The 17,590-nt window shown below is 37.3% G+C and overlaps 1 protein-coding gene across 10 annotated transcripts in view; it reads right to left on the bottom strand.

Annotated features, from left to right (window-relative positions):
- Nucleotides 1-17,590, bottom strand: part of SLC38A9 (solute carrier family 38 member 9) — a 105,948-nt gene that overhangs the window by 79,718 nt on the left and 8,640 nt on the right. For 5 of the 10 annotated variants that reach the window (XR_001401176.3, XR_011506472.1, XM_044771697.2 and 2 more), the window contains exon 2: nt 6,836-6,982. Coding sequence is in view for 3 of the 10 variants with exons in the window: in XM_014860343.3 (XP_014715829.1) it covers nt 6,836-6,939 (104 nt within the window). In the remaining 7 variants the exon portion in view is untranslated. Of the gene's footprint in view, nt 1-6,835; nt 6,983-7,231; nt 7,279-7,920; nt 8,072-17,590 lie in introns of those variants that run through there. The other 5 variants (XM_070519649.1, XM_070519651.1, XM_044771678.2 and 2 more) reach the window with 4 other exon arrangements.

The raw sequence follows: 17,590 nt of genomic DNA, 5'->3' as shown, positions 1-17,590 counted from the left end.
CAAGAAAGATGTATACAGACTCAGATAAGACCAGACAGCTTTAAGTTACTGCTTGAAAAATCAGGCCAGTACCTTGCTTATAAGGTTTCAGCAAAACAATCTTAAAAAAGAGCTTATATAGTCAATCACTATTTTTGCTGCATTTGTATAAATAATCAGGCCAAGTTTAATACAAACAAATTAGTTTTACTATGATTATCTTTAATAAAAATGAAGGTTATTGTGGAGACAGAATTCATGTTTGCACCTTTGTAGATGTTAAATTCTAGTCCTGTTAATAGTCTTTAAGGTTTTGTTATACCTGTAAACTGGACTGGATCTTAAAGTCTTCTAGTTTCCTTAAATGTCTGGATATCATACTCCAAACTGATGTTTCCAATTTTACTTCCAAGAAAAGTTCTTGGAAGGCCCTCCTCACTACCCAGATGACAGCCAAACTTCAGGTACTTGAGTCTTGGGTGCACATCACACAGCTAAAGAAGACTCCACCTGATATCTGGTCCTGAACAAATGCTGGAGACCTCCAAGTAAACTGACTAGGAAGAGATGCAGCTGACATCTGAGGCAGACAGTTTCCCCAGGATGACCAGACCAGGCCTGTATACCCTCTTCCAACTGCTGTTTCTTAGTTAATTTTATTCCTCCCTTTTCTGGAAGGACAATGCCCTTGTTTGCATTTCCCAATCCCTTGTGAAATGGGGAAACATCTCTGATGGATTTGCCATCAGAAACCTGTCTGTCAAGGCAGTAATGACCCCGTAGTTCACCCTATAAGTAATTTCACTGGGATTCCAGATGCTATTATTTGTCTAAATTGCTCTGCTGGCCCATTGTACCAAGTCAGGGTGCTAAGCCCACCTAAATTCGTTCCTTGCTTTAATTTAACCCAGCCTTGGAAGGTGAAAACAAGATCTTTTGAATATTTGTATGAAAAATTCTGTGAGGCCACCAAAGTAACCCAGACCATCTGTAAATTTCTTGATAAACCCATATATTTAGGCAACCTCTCAGTATGTAATAGCATAGTATCTGAGTTACCTAACGGTAATGCCTCTATGCTGATGATGAGTCTATAGATGATATCACTTATGCAGGGGCCTTATGCAGACCCTCCGGTCATGTCTTCATCTGTGGAGGTTTCAGTAATGGGCTTTATGCTTGGGCAACTCATTGCCTTAACAGCTGGAGAATACAAGGACAGTGTGCCCTTGCCATATTCACTGTCCTGTTCCCTCAGCACAGTCAGAGACCTCTCATTGGTCTCTCCTGTTAAACCTCCAAACTTGCTTTAGATGAGAAGTCCCAGGAGGTGTACGTGACTCTGGGTTTGCCTCCATGGGGAAAGCTTTCTTCCCATGGATCAGAGTGAGTACCAACGAACAACTGACCAGGAATCTTTCCCTGAAACTAGAGGAATTAGCTGTTGCCACAGCCAAAGCAATCTCAGCTCAGCAACAGTCACTTAACTCATTGGCCAAAGTTGTTTTGGATAATCATACAGCCCTTGCCTATCTACTTGCTGAGCAAGGCAGTATCTGCATAGTGGTGAACACCCCTGTTGCACACGGATAAATACCTCTGGGGAAGTAAAAACCCAATTAATAAGATTAGAGGGCAAGCACCTTGGCTACAACAAATTTTACCTAACAATCCGCTGTCTTTTGATTTGTTTATTTGGTTACCTTCAGGTCTGGGCTCCTGGTTTAAAATCATCCTGCAAACTGCGCTTATGGAATTGATCTTAATCTTATTCTGAATATTTATTGTAAAGAGCTGTACCTATTGCCTGTTGAAACTTTGTAAAGATGACATATCTAATACCGTGATGTTAGCTCAACAATTTGAAATGATTTTCAACACTTACAATCTCGGACAACTATAAACTTTGAATAAGAAATGCCTGAGAGTTCTCCCTTCTAAGCTTCCTTGTTCCTCAAATGGGGCCTAAATAGTTTCCAACCACTATGAGCTTTCCCTCCAACATGGGACATGACAACCAGGAAAGGTGCTTCCTGACACTGAGGGACAAGACCACTATGTGCAAAGAATTTAATTGTTGATCAATGCTTTTGGGAAAAGATCTCATTAAAAAGGGGAAATGTGGAAATTGATAAAAGAAACCTTAACTAAATTGGAGTTGGGAAGGCCTATAGGGGGAGCTCTCATGCCTTATCATACATCATCAATTACACCAAACAGGCAGAGACTCACCCTTGCATTTTGGACAGGAAATAACACTATTTTACTACTGAAGGAAAATCTCTCTCCCCAGCCTTGACAATGAGAAACACCTCAGCTCAGCCAATGAGAAGGTGTTGCTGCTCTGAACTGTTAGTTTCTCCAATGGATTTTCATTTAAACAGCCCCTCCCTACTCCTCCTTTTTCTCTATAAAATTAGCTTCCCTCTTTTGTTTTCTAGATTTCCCTATGGTTTGCCATACCATGCATATCCCAAATTGTAATTCTTTTGGCTATTCCTAAATAAACTCATTTTGAGGATAAAATAACAGGTGAATTTGCTTTTAAGTTAACAGCCATCAGCTCCATGGCAGTGATAAATGGTCAAGACCCTAATCCCATCTCCTTAACATGAATGGCAAGTTCTTCAAAACGCAATTTATGCATTTTAGAAACCAACCCTCCTGGGAAAACTACTTTTCTACCTTTTGTTGTAGATCTGTATAATCCCCAACTATGAAACTACCAAGCCTCAGTAATCACTTCCAATCACTATTACTGGGCCAGGATCTACCCTTACACATGAAGAGACAAACTCATTTTGCTTTGTTATTGCCTCTTTCTCCTGGGATCAAAAGTACCAAAAAGAGTCAATTCAGGCTGCTACTCAGTGATAGCATTACTGGCAGATGAAAGTGAGAGAGGCTAGTTTATAGATGCACAGACTAGCAGACATTCTAAAAAACCAGGGGCCACAGCACACATAGTATGTTTGAAGGGCACCAGGAATGCTACCTATTTTAAATATCTACCTCCGCCCCACTGGCTTACCAGAGCACTTGAAATGTATTAATCAGAAAAATCTAAGCTTTCGGTTAGGCTTTTATATTTCTAGAATTCTCCACATTAAAATGTAAATAGCCACGGAAAAGTAATAGACTAGGTCTCTGACACATCACATTTTGCCATTATAACACTAAGTAGACAACAAAGACCTGCAAGAATAAGTGATAAGTACTACTGGTGTATAAGGGGTGGAAGAAAAATATGGTTTACAAAGCATTGGCTAGAGGGAATCCCTGCCCTGGGGAAAACTGGGCATACAGAGAGGAGCATGAAAGCCCCAGGCCCTGCGGAAAATGGAAGAGGAAACAGAGTTAGAGAAAACTGAAAAAAGGAAGCTCAAAAACAAATTAACCACTTCACACTTTGTTTCAGGCTGGCTGGGATGGTCAACTCTCAAAGGGTATAATCCCAGAGCAGCAGGAGAGTATAAAGCAATCCTAAATACCAGTTCTATCTTTGGTTACAACAAGGCCTGGGAAAAGCAGGAGAACAATTTCTGAGATCACCGAGTGACAATGGAATATATCAAACACAGCATAGGAGATCTCTACTCTTTCCGTCCCTCCACACACGTTCTTCACTCCACCCTAAACCAGGTGAAAAACTGATGAGGAAGATGAGGGGAGGTATGCAGAGGGGAAAATGGACTTGTGTAGTTTGCAAAAGTTCCCCAAATGATTACGACATATATCTTTCCTCCACAGTGACAAGCTCCTCCCTCCACTTAAGTTTAATTAGACCCCAGTTCCACCAAAATGATAAGCAGATCCAGCACACTATCTTTCAGTCCAAAGGAGTTCTTAAAATTCTTACATTTGAACTGATACATAATTTTGATTGCCACCTAGTGGAAGAAATAGAATTAACCACAAGCTAAACAGGAGAAGCAATCTCTAAGTATCAAATACTGTTTTCAATACTCTGACAGCTGAAGACAGTTTCCCAAAGTGTGGTTATATGTAAGATGATTTTAGGTAGCAGAAGGATGAACGCTATTTTAATTACTTGATATTTATTCCCATGCATAGTAGAAAAAAGTATAAACAATACTTCAATCATTTCACAAATACGTGAAGATGAGGTTAAATTAACCCTAATTTTTAAAAGTTAATAAATGTAAAAATATATATTAAATTATAATTATACACAGGTGGTAATGGGATATCACCAAAGTCATACAGTGACTCTAAAATGACTGAAGTTTTGGAAATAGTTGTCTAAGCTGGTTCTTCTAATGGAAAATACTTTTCCCTCAGTGTTTCTGAGTTTTATTTCTGTATATAAAGTGAAAAAATCCATATTTTAATAGAAATAACAATGTTTTAAGGTACTCCTACTTTTTTCTCATCAGATAATAGTTTCTGTTTTCTTAAATTAGCATTAGCATTCAGTACTGCTAAGTCTCTATAAATATTTGCCTTCCGTAAAACATGCTTACCTAGGTAGTTATCCCGTGATTGTAAATAGTTGATTCTCTTTCATTTTGACAAGTTCCATTATAGAAAATATATTTCCATTTAATTTACACAGTTAAACAAATTCTCAGAGAACTGTTTGAACTCCTGCCAACTTATTGCAATGGAATGTACTTTAATGACCAAGTTCTATTGTCACAGTGGTCAATTATTTATCATAGAATTTAGAAGTTTCAAGAAAATCCTGAGCATTCAATCAGCATTCATTAGTTTTTGTATTCACTAATGCTGGAATATATAAGTGAAAATTACAAGATTCATTTCATTATCTTCTCTGATGGCCACTTTAAATGACAATGATAAATTTCTCATGTGATAAATTACACATTACCACCTCTAGCTTCAAGAAAGACTGAAAAATTAAGTATCTGGAAAACAGAAACAGGATTATCAAGACTAGTTTAAGACAATCCTCCTTCATCTCCGGGATTGGAAGCTATTGTGACCCTTAACAAAATTACGATTCTGTTGGCAAGGAAGAGGTGGGGTTGTTGAATAATTCTTGGGTATTTACCTAACAGTATCTGCCACGCCTCCCACCTCAAGCACTCCGTCTCCCTCTGAGGATCCAACAACTCTTACAATTCCTGTTTATTCCCCCAGAGTCATTTATACATATTTTATTGTACATAATTTATAGATTTATTTTTACCCAAATGGTTGGATACTATATACACTGCTCTGCACTTCACTTTTTTCACTCAACAAAATAAGTTGAAGACTTGTTGCATTTTGATGTGTAATAAAGCCACTTCCTTATTTTTAATGGGTGAAAAATATTCCATTGTATCAATGTGTCATAATTTATTTATTAGTCCTGTAAGAAGAGACATTTTGGTTGTTTTCAATCTTTTGCTATTATAAAAAATACTGCATTAAACCACCTTGTACATATATTATTTGACACTGCAAATTAAATCTTAGAGAAGAAATTTCTGGGCAATGTGCATTTTGCAATTGGCTACTGGCATTTTCTTTTCGGGGGAGATGACATTAAAGTTATGTATTAAAATTTAAAGAGCATGACATTTTATTTTAGAGTCTTCCCACTGAGAGCAGAATATGCCTTTTTGCTACACGTCATGTTTTAGAAATTCTAATATACACATTTAAACATTTCTAAAATATGGATGCATCTCATAATCCAGGACATCTTTTAATCACTGTCAGCCATGTGGTAGTCATGACAGCAATTATTCTTGGTGGCGTGACAGGTAACTGTCATCTCTGGTCATTTCAGTAAATATGAGCCATGGTGTTGTTAGAAAACCTTCTGTGACACCTTCTGGTAAGACCAGGAAAGTACGAGCATCAAAACTAAAAGAAAGTGTCAGTGATTTGGAAGAAAATTCTTTCAAGAAATGCTACACTATCAATGCCCTTAATAGTACAAAGGACAATTTTGTGTGAGAGGAAAAAACACCAATTTTGATGACTCCAAGTCAAAAAGTGATTCTGAAGAATCAGATTCTAAATATGAAGAATCAGATTAGTAATATCTTAACTATTTTGTTTATATTTTCATTTTTATAATTGTACAAGAGACACATGATAAAATATCAAATAAATCCAAGAGTTCTTTCAATAAATACAAAAAAAAAGTTCTAAATACTAAGAGATTATTTCATCAGACCTATTGGCAGCAGGTTATCTTAGTGTTACATTAAAAAAAAAAAAGTGCAATTTACAATCCGCATCTCAGATTTGAAGGAATATTCTAAATCTTATTTTAGGTCCCTCAGTAGTATTTTAAAGTTTCTCTCATATAGATTTTGTACATTCTTAAGGCTATTCTTACGTATTTTATCTTTTCTTCCACTACATTTTCTCATCAGAATAGTATTTATTTTTGCCTATTTTGTAAACAGCCACTTTACTGAATTCTCTTACTATTTATAATGATTTTTCAGTGGATTCTTTTGAGTTTTCCAGGTATGCAGTGAAATAAATTTTAAACTCAAATTATCTTAAACTATCTGCTGGAATTTAAGCTCAGTGAAGGTAAGGGCTGGGTATTATTTTTACTGTTCTATCCCCAGCACCTAGCATATTACCTGCACAAATCAACATATATTTGTTAAATGAATTAGATGAATGTGTCTTACTTCACAAAACTTACCCCAACCCCTTCTCTGACAGAGATGTTTAGTCAAAAAAGTCAAATATAAATGAGGAAACAGTATTAATATTTATTCCCTCCCACATGCAAACATACAGATCCTGTAAGAAACTGAATATTTTATAATCAAAACTATATACGTTTGGTTATAATTAGTTCTATTTTAATAATTAAAAACCCTAATTACGAAATTAGTATTTTATTTTAAACACTTACCTTTTGGATCTTAGGTCTGATGACTCAAACTGGATATTCATGGGTCCAGGATTTACTTCATGATCTACCTCAGGGATGAGACGATGTCTAGAATCACTATCCATATTTGCTATTTTTCTCAGACTCTAAGCACTGAAGAAGTCAGTCCTATATAAATCAGAAAAGACAAATAATTTAAAGTTTAATTAAAATATTATTTTACTATAAATAAGTAATATATCTGCATGCATAAGAAATTGGAAAAAATATGGGAGCTTGCTGAAAATATCTTTTTTTTCTTTGAGGAAGATTAGCCCTGAGCTAACTACTGCCAATCTTCCTCTTTTTGCTGAGGAAGACTGACCCTGAGCTACCATCCATGCCCATCTTCCTCTATTTTATACGTGGGACACCTACCACAGCATGGCTTCTGCCAAGCAGTGCCGTGTCTGCACCTGGGATCTGAACTGGCGAACCCCTAGCCACCAAGAAGCGGAACATGCAAACTTAACCGCTGCGCCACCGGGCTGGCCCCTGCTGAAAATATCTTAATGAGGTATATACTTAAAATATTTATTTTATCAGAAACTTGCTAAGTTGAAATGGAGTTACTGTTTATTTTTCAGCTAAAAAAAAAAATAAGTGTGGTAATCCATTTCTAGTAATAAAACAGATTAGGCTATTTGGACCCATTTTCCTGCAGAAAAGAACTAAATTTGAAATGCACCAAAAATAGGAAAATCAGGCCATTTGCAGGTGAAGTTAAGGAACCCGGAGAGGTAAATAGCTCAAGGAAGTTCCTTCTGCTTTGAGAGTATTTGCTGTCCCAGGAGAAACTGGGCTGAGGTTTTCAAGGCCTTGTGAAGATATAGAAGACAAAACCTGGGACTCACCCAAAGTAAGGAATGACTGTAGTAGGAAATCATCCCCTCTCCTTACCTCCCATAATATAGCTGGAACTACAAAGAGCTTTACTATCAGATTAGGGGTTAACAAGAAGTAAAAGTGCCTCACTCCCTGAGAAGGGAACTACAAACAAGTTTTTTTGACACTGACCACAACCAGTGTCTATGTGTGTGCACGAGCACAGGGGAAAAGATACATACCACAAACTTCACCTCATGTGGACTTCTAAGGCGGTCAAAGAACACTTAAAGCTGTGAATACAACTTAAAGTTAACTTGATTGGCAGGGCTTCTAGGCAACTGGCAGAGGGAATGTAAATCTGTTCTGTGAGGACTCACCTTCATCCTAGGCCTCAAAGAAGACATGTTAACAATGTTCAAGGACAATGAACAGTGCACAGTCAAAAACAACATAGCGTGTAAAGAAATAAAGTACTATTAGTTAGAACCAGAAGAAACAACAGCAGAAAGAGATCCACAAGGACTTCAACTATAGGATTTATCAGAATAAAATTCTAAAATAATTATGCTTCCGATGTTTAAATAAATAAAGGAAAAAGCGGACGTTTTCAAAAAGTAAGTTAGCATGTTTGAAAACGTGGGAGTAAATTTTTAAACCAAAAAAAAAATATGTATATGTTTAAATTTAAAACTTTAAATTTAAAGTTTAAAAGTTGGGTTTAAAACTTGAAGAGAAAATTAATGAACTAGAAGATCAATCAGAAGAAATTATCCAGAATGTGGCAAAGAGAAGAAAAAAAAGAGAAAATGTAAAAGAGAGGTTAAAAGACATGAGAGATAGAATGAGAAGGTCTAATGTGCATGTACTTGGGGAACCAGAAAGAGAGGAGATGGCAGAGGTAATATTTGAAAGGATAATAGCTGAGAATTTTCAAGAACTTATAAAACATCACAATCTGCAGATTCTGGGCCAGCCCAGTGGCACAGTGGTTAAGTGTGCAAGTTCTGCTTTGGCGGCCCGGAGTTCGCGGGTTTGGATCCCGGGTGCGGACACGGCACCATTTGGCAAGCCATGCTGTGGTAGGCATCCCACATATAAAGTAGAGGAAGATGGGCACGGATGTGAGCTCAGGGCCATGCTTCCTCAGCAAAAAGAGGAGGATTGGCAGCAGTTAGCTCAGGGCTAACCTTCCTCAAAAAAAAAAAAATCTGCAGGTTCAAGAAGTTTATGGAATCCCAGCAGAATTAATAAACAATGTATTATAGGGTTGGAAAAAAAGAATTAAAATTCCAGACCAAAGGGGAAAAAAGGCAAGGGAAGATCTTGGAATTAAAGTGTTCTAAGGTCCTTCTATTGTCCAGATCAATATGACACTTTCATGTGATGCATGTTGTATTTTAAAAGTAATTGCTAACATAATAGAAAAGAGTGTACAACTTAAAATCTAGGAGAGGAGGAAAAGAGAATGATAAAAAATGATTGACCTAAAAAAAGAAAGAAAGGAAAAAAAGAAAACACAAAAGAGAGAGGACAAATAGAAAGCATAAAATAGATAAGATCCTCTCATTTTTTCTTAAACCCATGCTAATCAAGCTATCCTCCCCATCACTACACAAAACTGCTCGTTACATCACCAGTGACCTCTACACTGGTGAACCCAATGGTCATTTCTCATTCTTTAACTTACTTGTCCTATCAGAAATATTTGCCACAAGGGATGACTCTCCTCCTTAATAAACTAGATTCACTATCTCTCTGATCCTTCTTCCTTCTGTGTCTCTTTTACCATTTGTTCCTTGTCTCCCAAACTTCTTAAAATTGTAGAGTCCTAAGGTTTAGTCTTGTTCCTCTTCTCTATTTACCCTCAATTTCTAGGTAACGTTATCCAACCTTATGATTTTAATACCATCACTTGCGTTATACAATACAGTAACCACTAGTCATATGTAGCTACTTAAATTATATTAATTAAAATTAAATTTTAAAAAAATCTAGTACCTGAGTCACAGTAGCCACATTTGAAGTGCTCAATAGCCACGCATGGCTAGTTGCTACTATACTGCACAGTGTAGATATAAAACATTTCCATAATTGTAGAAAGTCCTATGGATCTAGACAATGACAACTTCCACATTAATATTTCTAGCTGAAACTTCTCTCCTGAATTTCAGATTTGCATATCCAACTGCCTACTTAACATTTTTTTCTTATTGAGATATAATTGACTTATAGCATCATATTAGTTTTAGATGATTTGATTTGATATATGTATGTATATATATATGTGTGTGTGTATATATATATATATATATCCTACTTAACATCTTTACTTGCATATAATAGACAAATCAAACCTAACATATCCAAAACTGAACGATTGATTTTTTTCCCAGTACTGTCCCACACATTTTTTTCCTGATTTCAGTTGATGACATCACCATCCTTCTACTTGCCTAGGCCAAAATCCTTGGAATCAGGGGCCTGCCCCGTGGCCGAGTGGTTAAGTTCTCCAGCTCCGCTTAGGCGGCCCAGGATTTCACCGGATCGAATCCTAGGCACCGACACGGCACCGCTCATCAAGCCATGCTGAGGTGGTATCCCACATGCCACAACTAGAAGGACCCACAACTAAAAATACACAACTATGTACCATGGGGCTTTTGGGAGGAAAAAGAAAAATAAAACCTCAAAATCCTTGGAATCACCCATGACTTTTTTTTTTTTGAGGAAGATTATCCCTGAGCTAACATCTGCTGCCAATCCTCCTCCTCATTTTGCTGAGGAAGGCTGGCCCTGAGCTAACATCCCCTCCCCTCTTCCTCCACTCTATACGTCGGATGCCTACCACAGCATGGCTTGTCAAGTGGTGCCAAGTCCACAACCAGGATTCGAACCAGTGAACCCTGGGCCGCCAAAGCAGAACATGCACACTTAAACGCTGCGCCACCGGGCCAGCCTTACCCATGACTTCTTTTTCTCAGTCTACATTCACTCTATCAGGAAATCTTGGCTTTTCTTTCAGATACAAAAAGAATCTGACCACCATCATTTGTTACCAAGATTTCTACAACAGATTTCTACAAGCTCCCTGCTTGTACCCTTATCCCCTTAGACACACAGCAGGCAGAGAGTTGCAGAGAGGTATAGTAAGAGATTTGGTCTTACCCAATTGGTTGTTACAACTGGGGGACGTGTTATTAGTACCCAGGGGTAGAGACTAGGGATGCTACTAAACATTCTATGATGCACAGGACAGCCTCCTACAACAAACAATTGTCCAGCCCAAAATGTCAATAGTTCTGAGGTTGAGAAACCTTCTCTAGGGGAGAAAATAGGAGGTTGTGATAGGGAAGGACAAGAGGGGACCGTATATGGTGATGGCAATATTCTATTTCTTCAACTAGATTCTGGTTATATGCCATTTGCTCTATAATTCTTCAATATACATATATTTTATGCACTTTTCCATACGGATGTTATATTTCACAATAAAAAAAAGTAGCAATGGGGAATTCCATAAAATGAAATAAATATATTTTAACACTTAAAACATGTGCTTTACCCTTATTCCTCACCCTATAAGTTACTATTATCCTCATTTTATAGATAAGGATAGAAAGCAGAGAGAAGTTAAGTAATTGATTACAAAGTTCGCAAGCATCAGAGGTGGAAGTCAAACCTAGGCAGTTTAAGTCCAGAACCTGTACTCCATACTGTGCTGTCTTTCCTGTTATTTGCCCTTTCGTTCTCGCTCTCTTTTATCTTTCACCTTCTTCTATTTCTTGCTACAGCCCAGATTACTTAACAAGTATAGTTTTATTGTTGCTGTATTTGTTTAATGAAATCCTATGAACACTGTCCTTATTTTTCTAAATATAGCATTTATGGCACAGTAGAAAGAGAATGAGGTTTTTTTTTTTTTTAAAAGATTGGCAGCTGTGCTAACATCTGTTGCCAATCTTTTTTTTTTTCCTTCTTCTCCCCAAAGGCCCCTGATACATAGTTGTATATTCCAGTTGTGAGTACCTCTGGTTGTGCTATATGGGACACCGCCTCAGCATGGCCTGATGAGTGGTGCCATGTCCATGCCCAGGATCCGAAATGGCGAGACCCTGGGCCGCTGAACTGGAGCACACAAACTTAACCACTTGGCCATGGGGCAGCCCCTGAAAATGAGGTTTTTGAGTGAACGATCCTGTATCTGCCACTCACTACCTGTGTAATTTAACACTAACCATTTAACTCCATGAGACTATTCTCCCATCTGCAAAACTGAAATAGTTAACATTCACCTCACTGGGGTGTTTGAGAATTCAGTGAGATGATGCGTATTATACTTAGCACTTTGTAATGAGAAAATAAATGTTCAAGTGTATTATTATTCCTCTCAAAAACCAAATGAAAATCCTTTTTTTTCACATATGCAGCCTCTTGAGGTTTTCCCTTTTTTTTTTTTTAACAGTGAAAACTTCTTCAGTAATGAAGAGCTAGGTAAATATTGTCAACGTGCCACTATTATGTGACACAGATGTTGGTAACGTGTTCTATTCCCCAAATATGTGCATTTTCTTTTCTCTGTTTCTTTCTTTTCCATTTTCCCCTTCTGTTCTACTGCTTTCCTGCCCAACATTTAAGCCAAAACTCTCATTAACTTAGTCCTACTGAAAATAAACAATGTTAAAGAAAAATGTTAAAGTAGTATCTTATAATAGTAACTTTTCAAAAAAAGCAAAACCAAAATACTACCGTTTCCAATCCAGGACTGTATTTCTGTACCTTACAAAGAGAGTATGAAGATAAAAATGATTATCCATTTTAAGATGAGACAACTAAAATACTGAGTAATGGTTGATAAATAATGAAGAGCAATAGGATATACTGGAGTATATGAGGAAGCCATTTGGTGTAAAACTAATTTGGTCTGACCTTGTTTTTCTAAAAGGGCCTGACGTGTCCTGTTAAGCATGTATTGCACATCTGCTTTAAACACTTACTATGTCCCAAAGACAAAAATGATGCCCTTAAAGATAGGGAAGTAACTCCCCCTACATTGGCATTTCTTTAAGGATAAGCATCTCTTCCTGGAAACTAAGGATTAACTACCCACCTGCTGTGCTCACTCTGTGACCATTGACCTGCTGACCATTGACCTGCTGTGCCAGCTAAGCATCTTATGAGAGTAGTAAAAGACAGATTCTTGTCAAATGTGCTGTACGCTCTTTGTTCCAAGAAGGTATATAACTACGCAGTACACGCCACTTCTTTGGTGCCCTTCCTTCCTTGGGAAGGAAGGCCCTGAGTTATAGTCCTCAAACCTGGCTCATAATAAACTCACTCCAATTTTGATTTATAGATTTATTATTATTTGTGTCAACAAGGTAAACTCTGAACGATATAACCATTCAACAAGTTCTCAGTGAGCCTCTACAATGTACTGAGGTACTGAGAAAAATAAATTAAAAAGTCATGATCATTATCCTCAATAAACTTAAAAAATATTATAATTTATGAAGCCCAGAAGTCAGGTAACTTTGTTCTAAATCACTTAAATAATAAAACCTAGTAGGATGTTAATAACCAACTCTGCTTTTCAGTTCATCATTTCACTTTTAGCTCAACTCTACACAAATTGTTGGTCCCAGCTCCCAAATTAGCTTTGTAATAGATCAGTGCAAGATTTATTCTTTTAAGGTAAAAAGTTTAGTTGACTGTTTGAAACATAGATTCATATAATGTATTGTACATATTCAAATGCGGAGCATCAGAAATGTTCTTGAATGTAAAGTATACATCATTTAATGGCAACTGTTATTACAACCTCATTAAGATGGAAGTAACTGAGATAAAGTTATTTCACCAAAACAAAGTTAAGTGAGAAGTAAAAACAGAAGCATGATCTTTCAGTTCCTTCTTTTATGTAATAAAACATTAGTAATTCAGTTAGACTTGTTTAGACAAGTTTTAAGACTAAAAGGCTGCATTTTTCAAGATTACTTTGACTCACTAATTTATAAAACTAAGATTGATAGTCCTATTAATGTCTTTAATTTAAAAATGACAATTTGACTAATTAACTTGAAAAAAGTGTTCGCTGGATGTAACGAGTGAAAACATTCTGTATAAAATATCAATGAAAAATTCACTTTAAATTAAGGTGGACATAGCATAGGAATTTGAAAGATTGGGAAAGAAATAAATATATTGTAGAGGAGGTGATGTCAGTGTTATGGCAGAGTGAGCTTGCCCGGGACTGTCTCCCCTCCAACATACAACAAAATAGAGCAACCATATTCCAACAAAACAATATCATAATACCACAGAACTCTTCGGAGACCCATAGCAGCCAAACGACGGAGCACGGAGAGGTTGGAGCTGCCCTCAGAGGAGCTGGAATGGGGTAAGAGAGATCTTCCCTCCCTCCCCTAAAGACTGAGATCACTGCAGCGGGAGGGTCTGAGAGAGAAGGAGCGGGGGAGGGGCAGCACATCCACAGGCTTACCCAGGAATCCCACAGCCGTGCAGCCCAGATGGAAGCCCTCTAACGGGGGAAAGCTTTTGCATGGGGTGAGCTCAGCAAGCCAAGACCCCAGGAGAGCAGATAGCGAGAGCTGATCAGAAAACCCGGTCTGCAGGGAGAGAAGGTGCCCCTCCCTCCACCAACCCACACTGTGCCTGCCATCTCCCTGAAGGCGGAGGGCTCAGAATATGTGGCTCTTGACCCCCATCTAGTGGCGACAGGCTGTAACTGCAACCAAATAATATTATGCACAGAAACCGTTCTAGCATCAAACAATTCATAAAAACTCCAGACCAGAGGGACAATAAGCACCCAGAATTATGCCCTGAGGACTCACAAATGAGTAAACTAAACGAAAATGAATTCAGAATAGCTATAGTCAAAAAACTCAATGAGGTAAAGGAAAATATAAACAAGCCAATGAGTTCTGGAATTACTTCACAAAACAGATTGAAACTATAAAGAAGAATCAATCAGAAATACTAGAGATGAAAAATACAATGGATCAGATAAAACAGAATATGGATTCCCTGAATGCCCATGTGGATGCCAGAGGAGCAAATCAGCATAATCGAAGACAGACAGGGTGAATGACTCCAGACAGACAAAAAGACAGAATTAAGAATAAAAAGGAATGAAGAAAATCTCCAAGAAATAGCCGACTCAGTGAGGAAATCCAATATAAGAATAATTGGAATCCCCAAGGGCAACGAAAAGGAGAATGGAGCAGAAAGTGTCCTCAAAGGAATGACAGAAGAGAACTTCCAAAATCTAGAGAATGAGAGAGAAATATGTGTGGAGGAAGCTTTCCGGTCTCCTAGATATGTCAATGTAAAAAGATCTACTGCAAGGCATATAGTAGTAAAACTGGCAAAAGTGAATGACAAAGAGAGAATATTCAGGGCAGTAAAGCAGAAGAAAATAACCTACAAAGGAACCCCTATCAGACTTTCAGCAGATTTCTCTGCAGAAACCTTACAAGCTAGGAGAGACCGGAATGACATATTCAAAACTTTAAAAGATAACAATCTTCAGCCAAGAATACTCTACTCAGCAAAATATCCTTCAGATATGAGGGAGAAATTAAATCTTTCCCAGACAAACAAAAGCTAAGGGACTTTGTAGCCACAAGACCTCCCCCTACAAGAAATCCTCAAGAAGGCCCTCATAGCAGAAAAAAGAAAAAAAGGGAGAAAGGGGCCACAAAACACAGAGTAAGGAGACAAATGGATAGAAAATACACAACTATAGCATTAGGATAAAGGGAAGGAAAACACCAAAAACACAGACAATCTTATCACTTTAACCACAAACTCACAACACAAGTTGGAATAAAAGATGACAATAATAACTAAGGAGGAAAAGAGGAAAGGAACTGAATCAGTTTAGGCTAAGGAAATAAGAGGCCACCAGAAAAGGGACTATGTTATACACGAGACTCTGAATACAAACTTCAGGGTAGCCACTAACCTTAAAAACAGAACAGAGACACAAAAAATAAGTAAGGAAATAAGACACTGCAGATGTCAATGGGAAGGCCAAAGCACACAGGACAAGAAACAAAGGTAATGCAGGAAAACCAGAAAATGAGTGACAGAATGACAGCATTAAGCCCTCATGCATCAATAATCACCCTCAATGTGAACGGATTGAACTCTCCAATAAAAAGACACAGAGTGGCAAGATGGATTAAAGAACAAGATCCTGTTGCCTCCAGGAAACACACCTCAGCTCCAATGACAAACACAGGCTCAGAGTGAAGGGGTGGAAGACGATAATCCAAGCTAATGGCAAACAAAATAAAGTAGGTGTCGCAATACTTACATCTGACAAAGTACATTTCAACATAAGGCAAGTAAAGAGCAACATAGAGGGTCAGTATATAATGATCAAAGGGACACTTCATCAAGAAGAAATAACACTTATAAATATCTATGCACCCAACACAAGAGCACCAAAGTTCATAAAGCAACTATTAACAAACCTAAAAGAAGATATTAAAAATAACACAATAATAGTAGGGGACCACAACACCCCACTCACATCATTGGACAGATCATCCAGACAGAAAATCAACAAGGAAACAGTGGAATTAAATGAAAAGCTAAAACAGTTGGACTTAATAGACATATATAGAACACTCCATCCAAAAACAGCAGAATACACATTCTTCTCAAGTGCACATGGAACATTCTCAAGGATAGACCATATGTTTGGAAACAAGGCAAGCCTCTATAAACTTTTAAAAAATTGAAATAATAATAAGCATCTTCTCCGATCACAATGCTATAAAGCTAGAAATTAATTACAAGAAAAAAGCTGAGAAAGGCACAAAGATGTGGAGACTAAACAATATGCTATTGAACAAGTAATGGATCTTGAAGAAATTAAAGAAGAAATCAAAAAATATCTGGAGACCAATGAAAATGATAACATGCCAGGCCAACTCATATGGGATACAGCAAAAGCTGTATTAAGAGGGAAATTCATTGCAATACAAGTACACATTAACAAACAAGAAAAATCCCAAATAAGCAATCTCAAATTACACCTAACTGAATTAGAGAAAGAAGAAAAAACAAATCCCAAAGTCAGCAGAAGGTGAGAAATAATAAAAATCAGAGCAGAAATAAATGCTATTGAAACAAAAAAGGCAGTAGAAAGGATCAATCAAACAAAGAACTGGTTCTTTGAGAAGATAAATACAATTGACAAACCCCTAGCCAGAATTACAAAGAAAAAAGAGAGAAAGCTCAAATAAACAAAATCAGAAATGAAAGAGAAGAAATAACAATAGACTCTGCAGAAATACAACAGACTGTAAGATAATACTATGAAAAACTATATGCCAACAAAATGGATAACCTGGAGGAAATGGATAAATTCTTAGACTTTTACAATATCCCAAAGCTAAGTCAAGAAGAAGCAGACATTCTGAACAGACCAATCACAAGGAAGGAGATTGAAACAGCAATCAAAAGCATCCCAAAGAATAAAACCCCACGACCAGACGGCTTTCCTGGGGAATTCTACCAAACTTTCAGAGAGGATTTAATACCTATACTTTTCAAGCTATTCCAAAAAATTAGGGAAGATGGAACACTTCCTAACACATTCTACAAGGCCAACATCATGCTGATGCCAAAGCCTGACGAGGACAGCACAAAAAAGAACTACAGGCCAATATCACTGATGAGCATAGATGCAAAAATTCTCAACAAAATTTTGGCAACTCGAATTCAGCAATACATCAAAAGGATCATACATCATGATTAAGTGGGATTCATACCAGGGACTCAGGGATGGTTCAACATCCGCAAATCAATCAACGTGATACACCACATCAACAAATTGAGGAATAAAAACCACATGATCATCTCAATAGATGCAGA

Source organism: Equus asinus, chromosome 10 (assembly GCF_041296235.1).
Source record: "Equus asinus isolate D_3611 breed Donkey chromosome 10, EquAss-T2T_v2, whole genome shotgun sequence".
Lineage (NCBI taxonomy): Eukaryota > Metazoa > Chordata > Mammalia > Perissodactyla > Equidae > Equus > Equus asinus.
The sequence above is the reverse complement of the archived record's forward strand: the minus strand, read 5'-3'. Positions and strand labels throughout refer to the sequence as shown.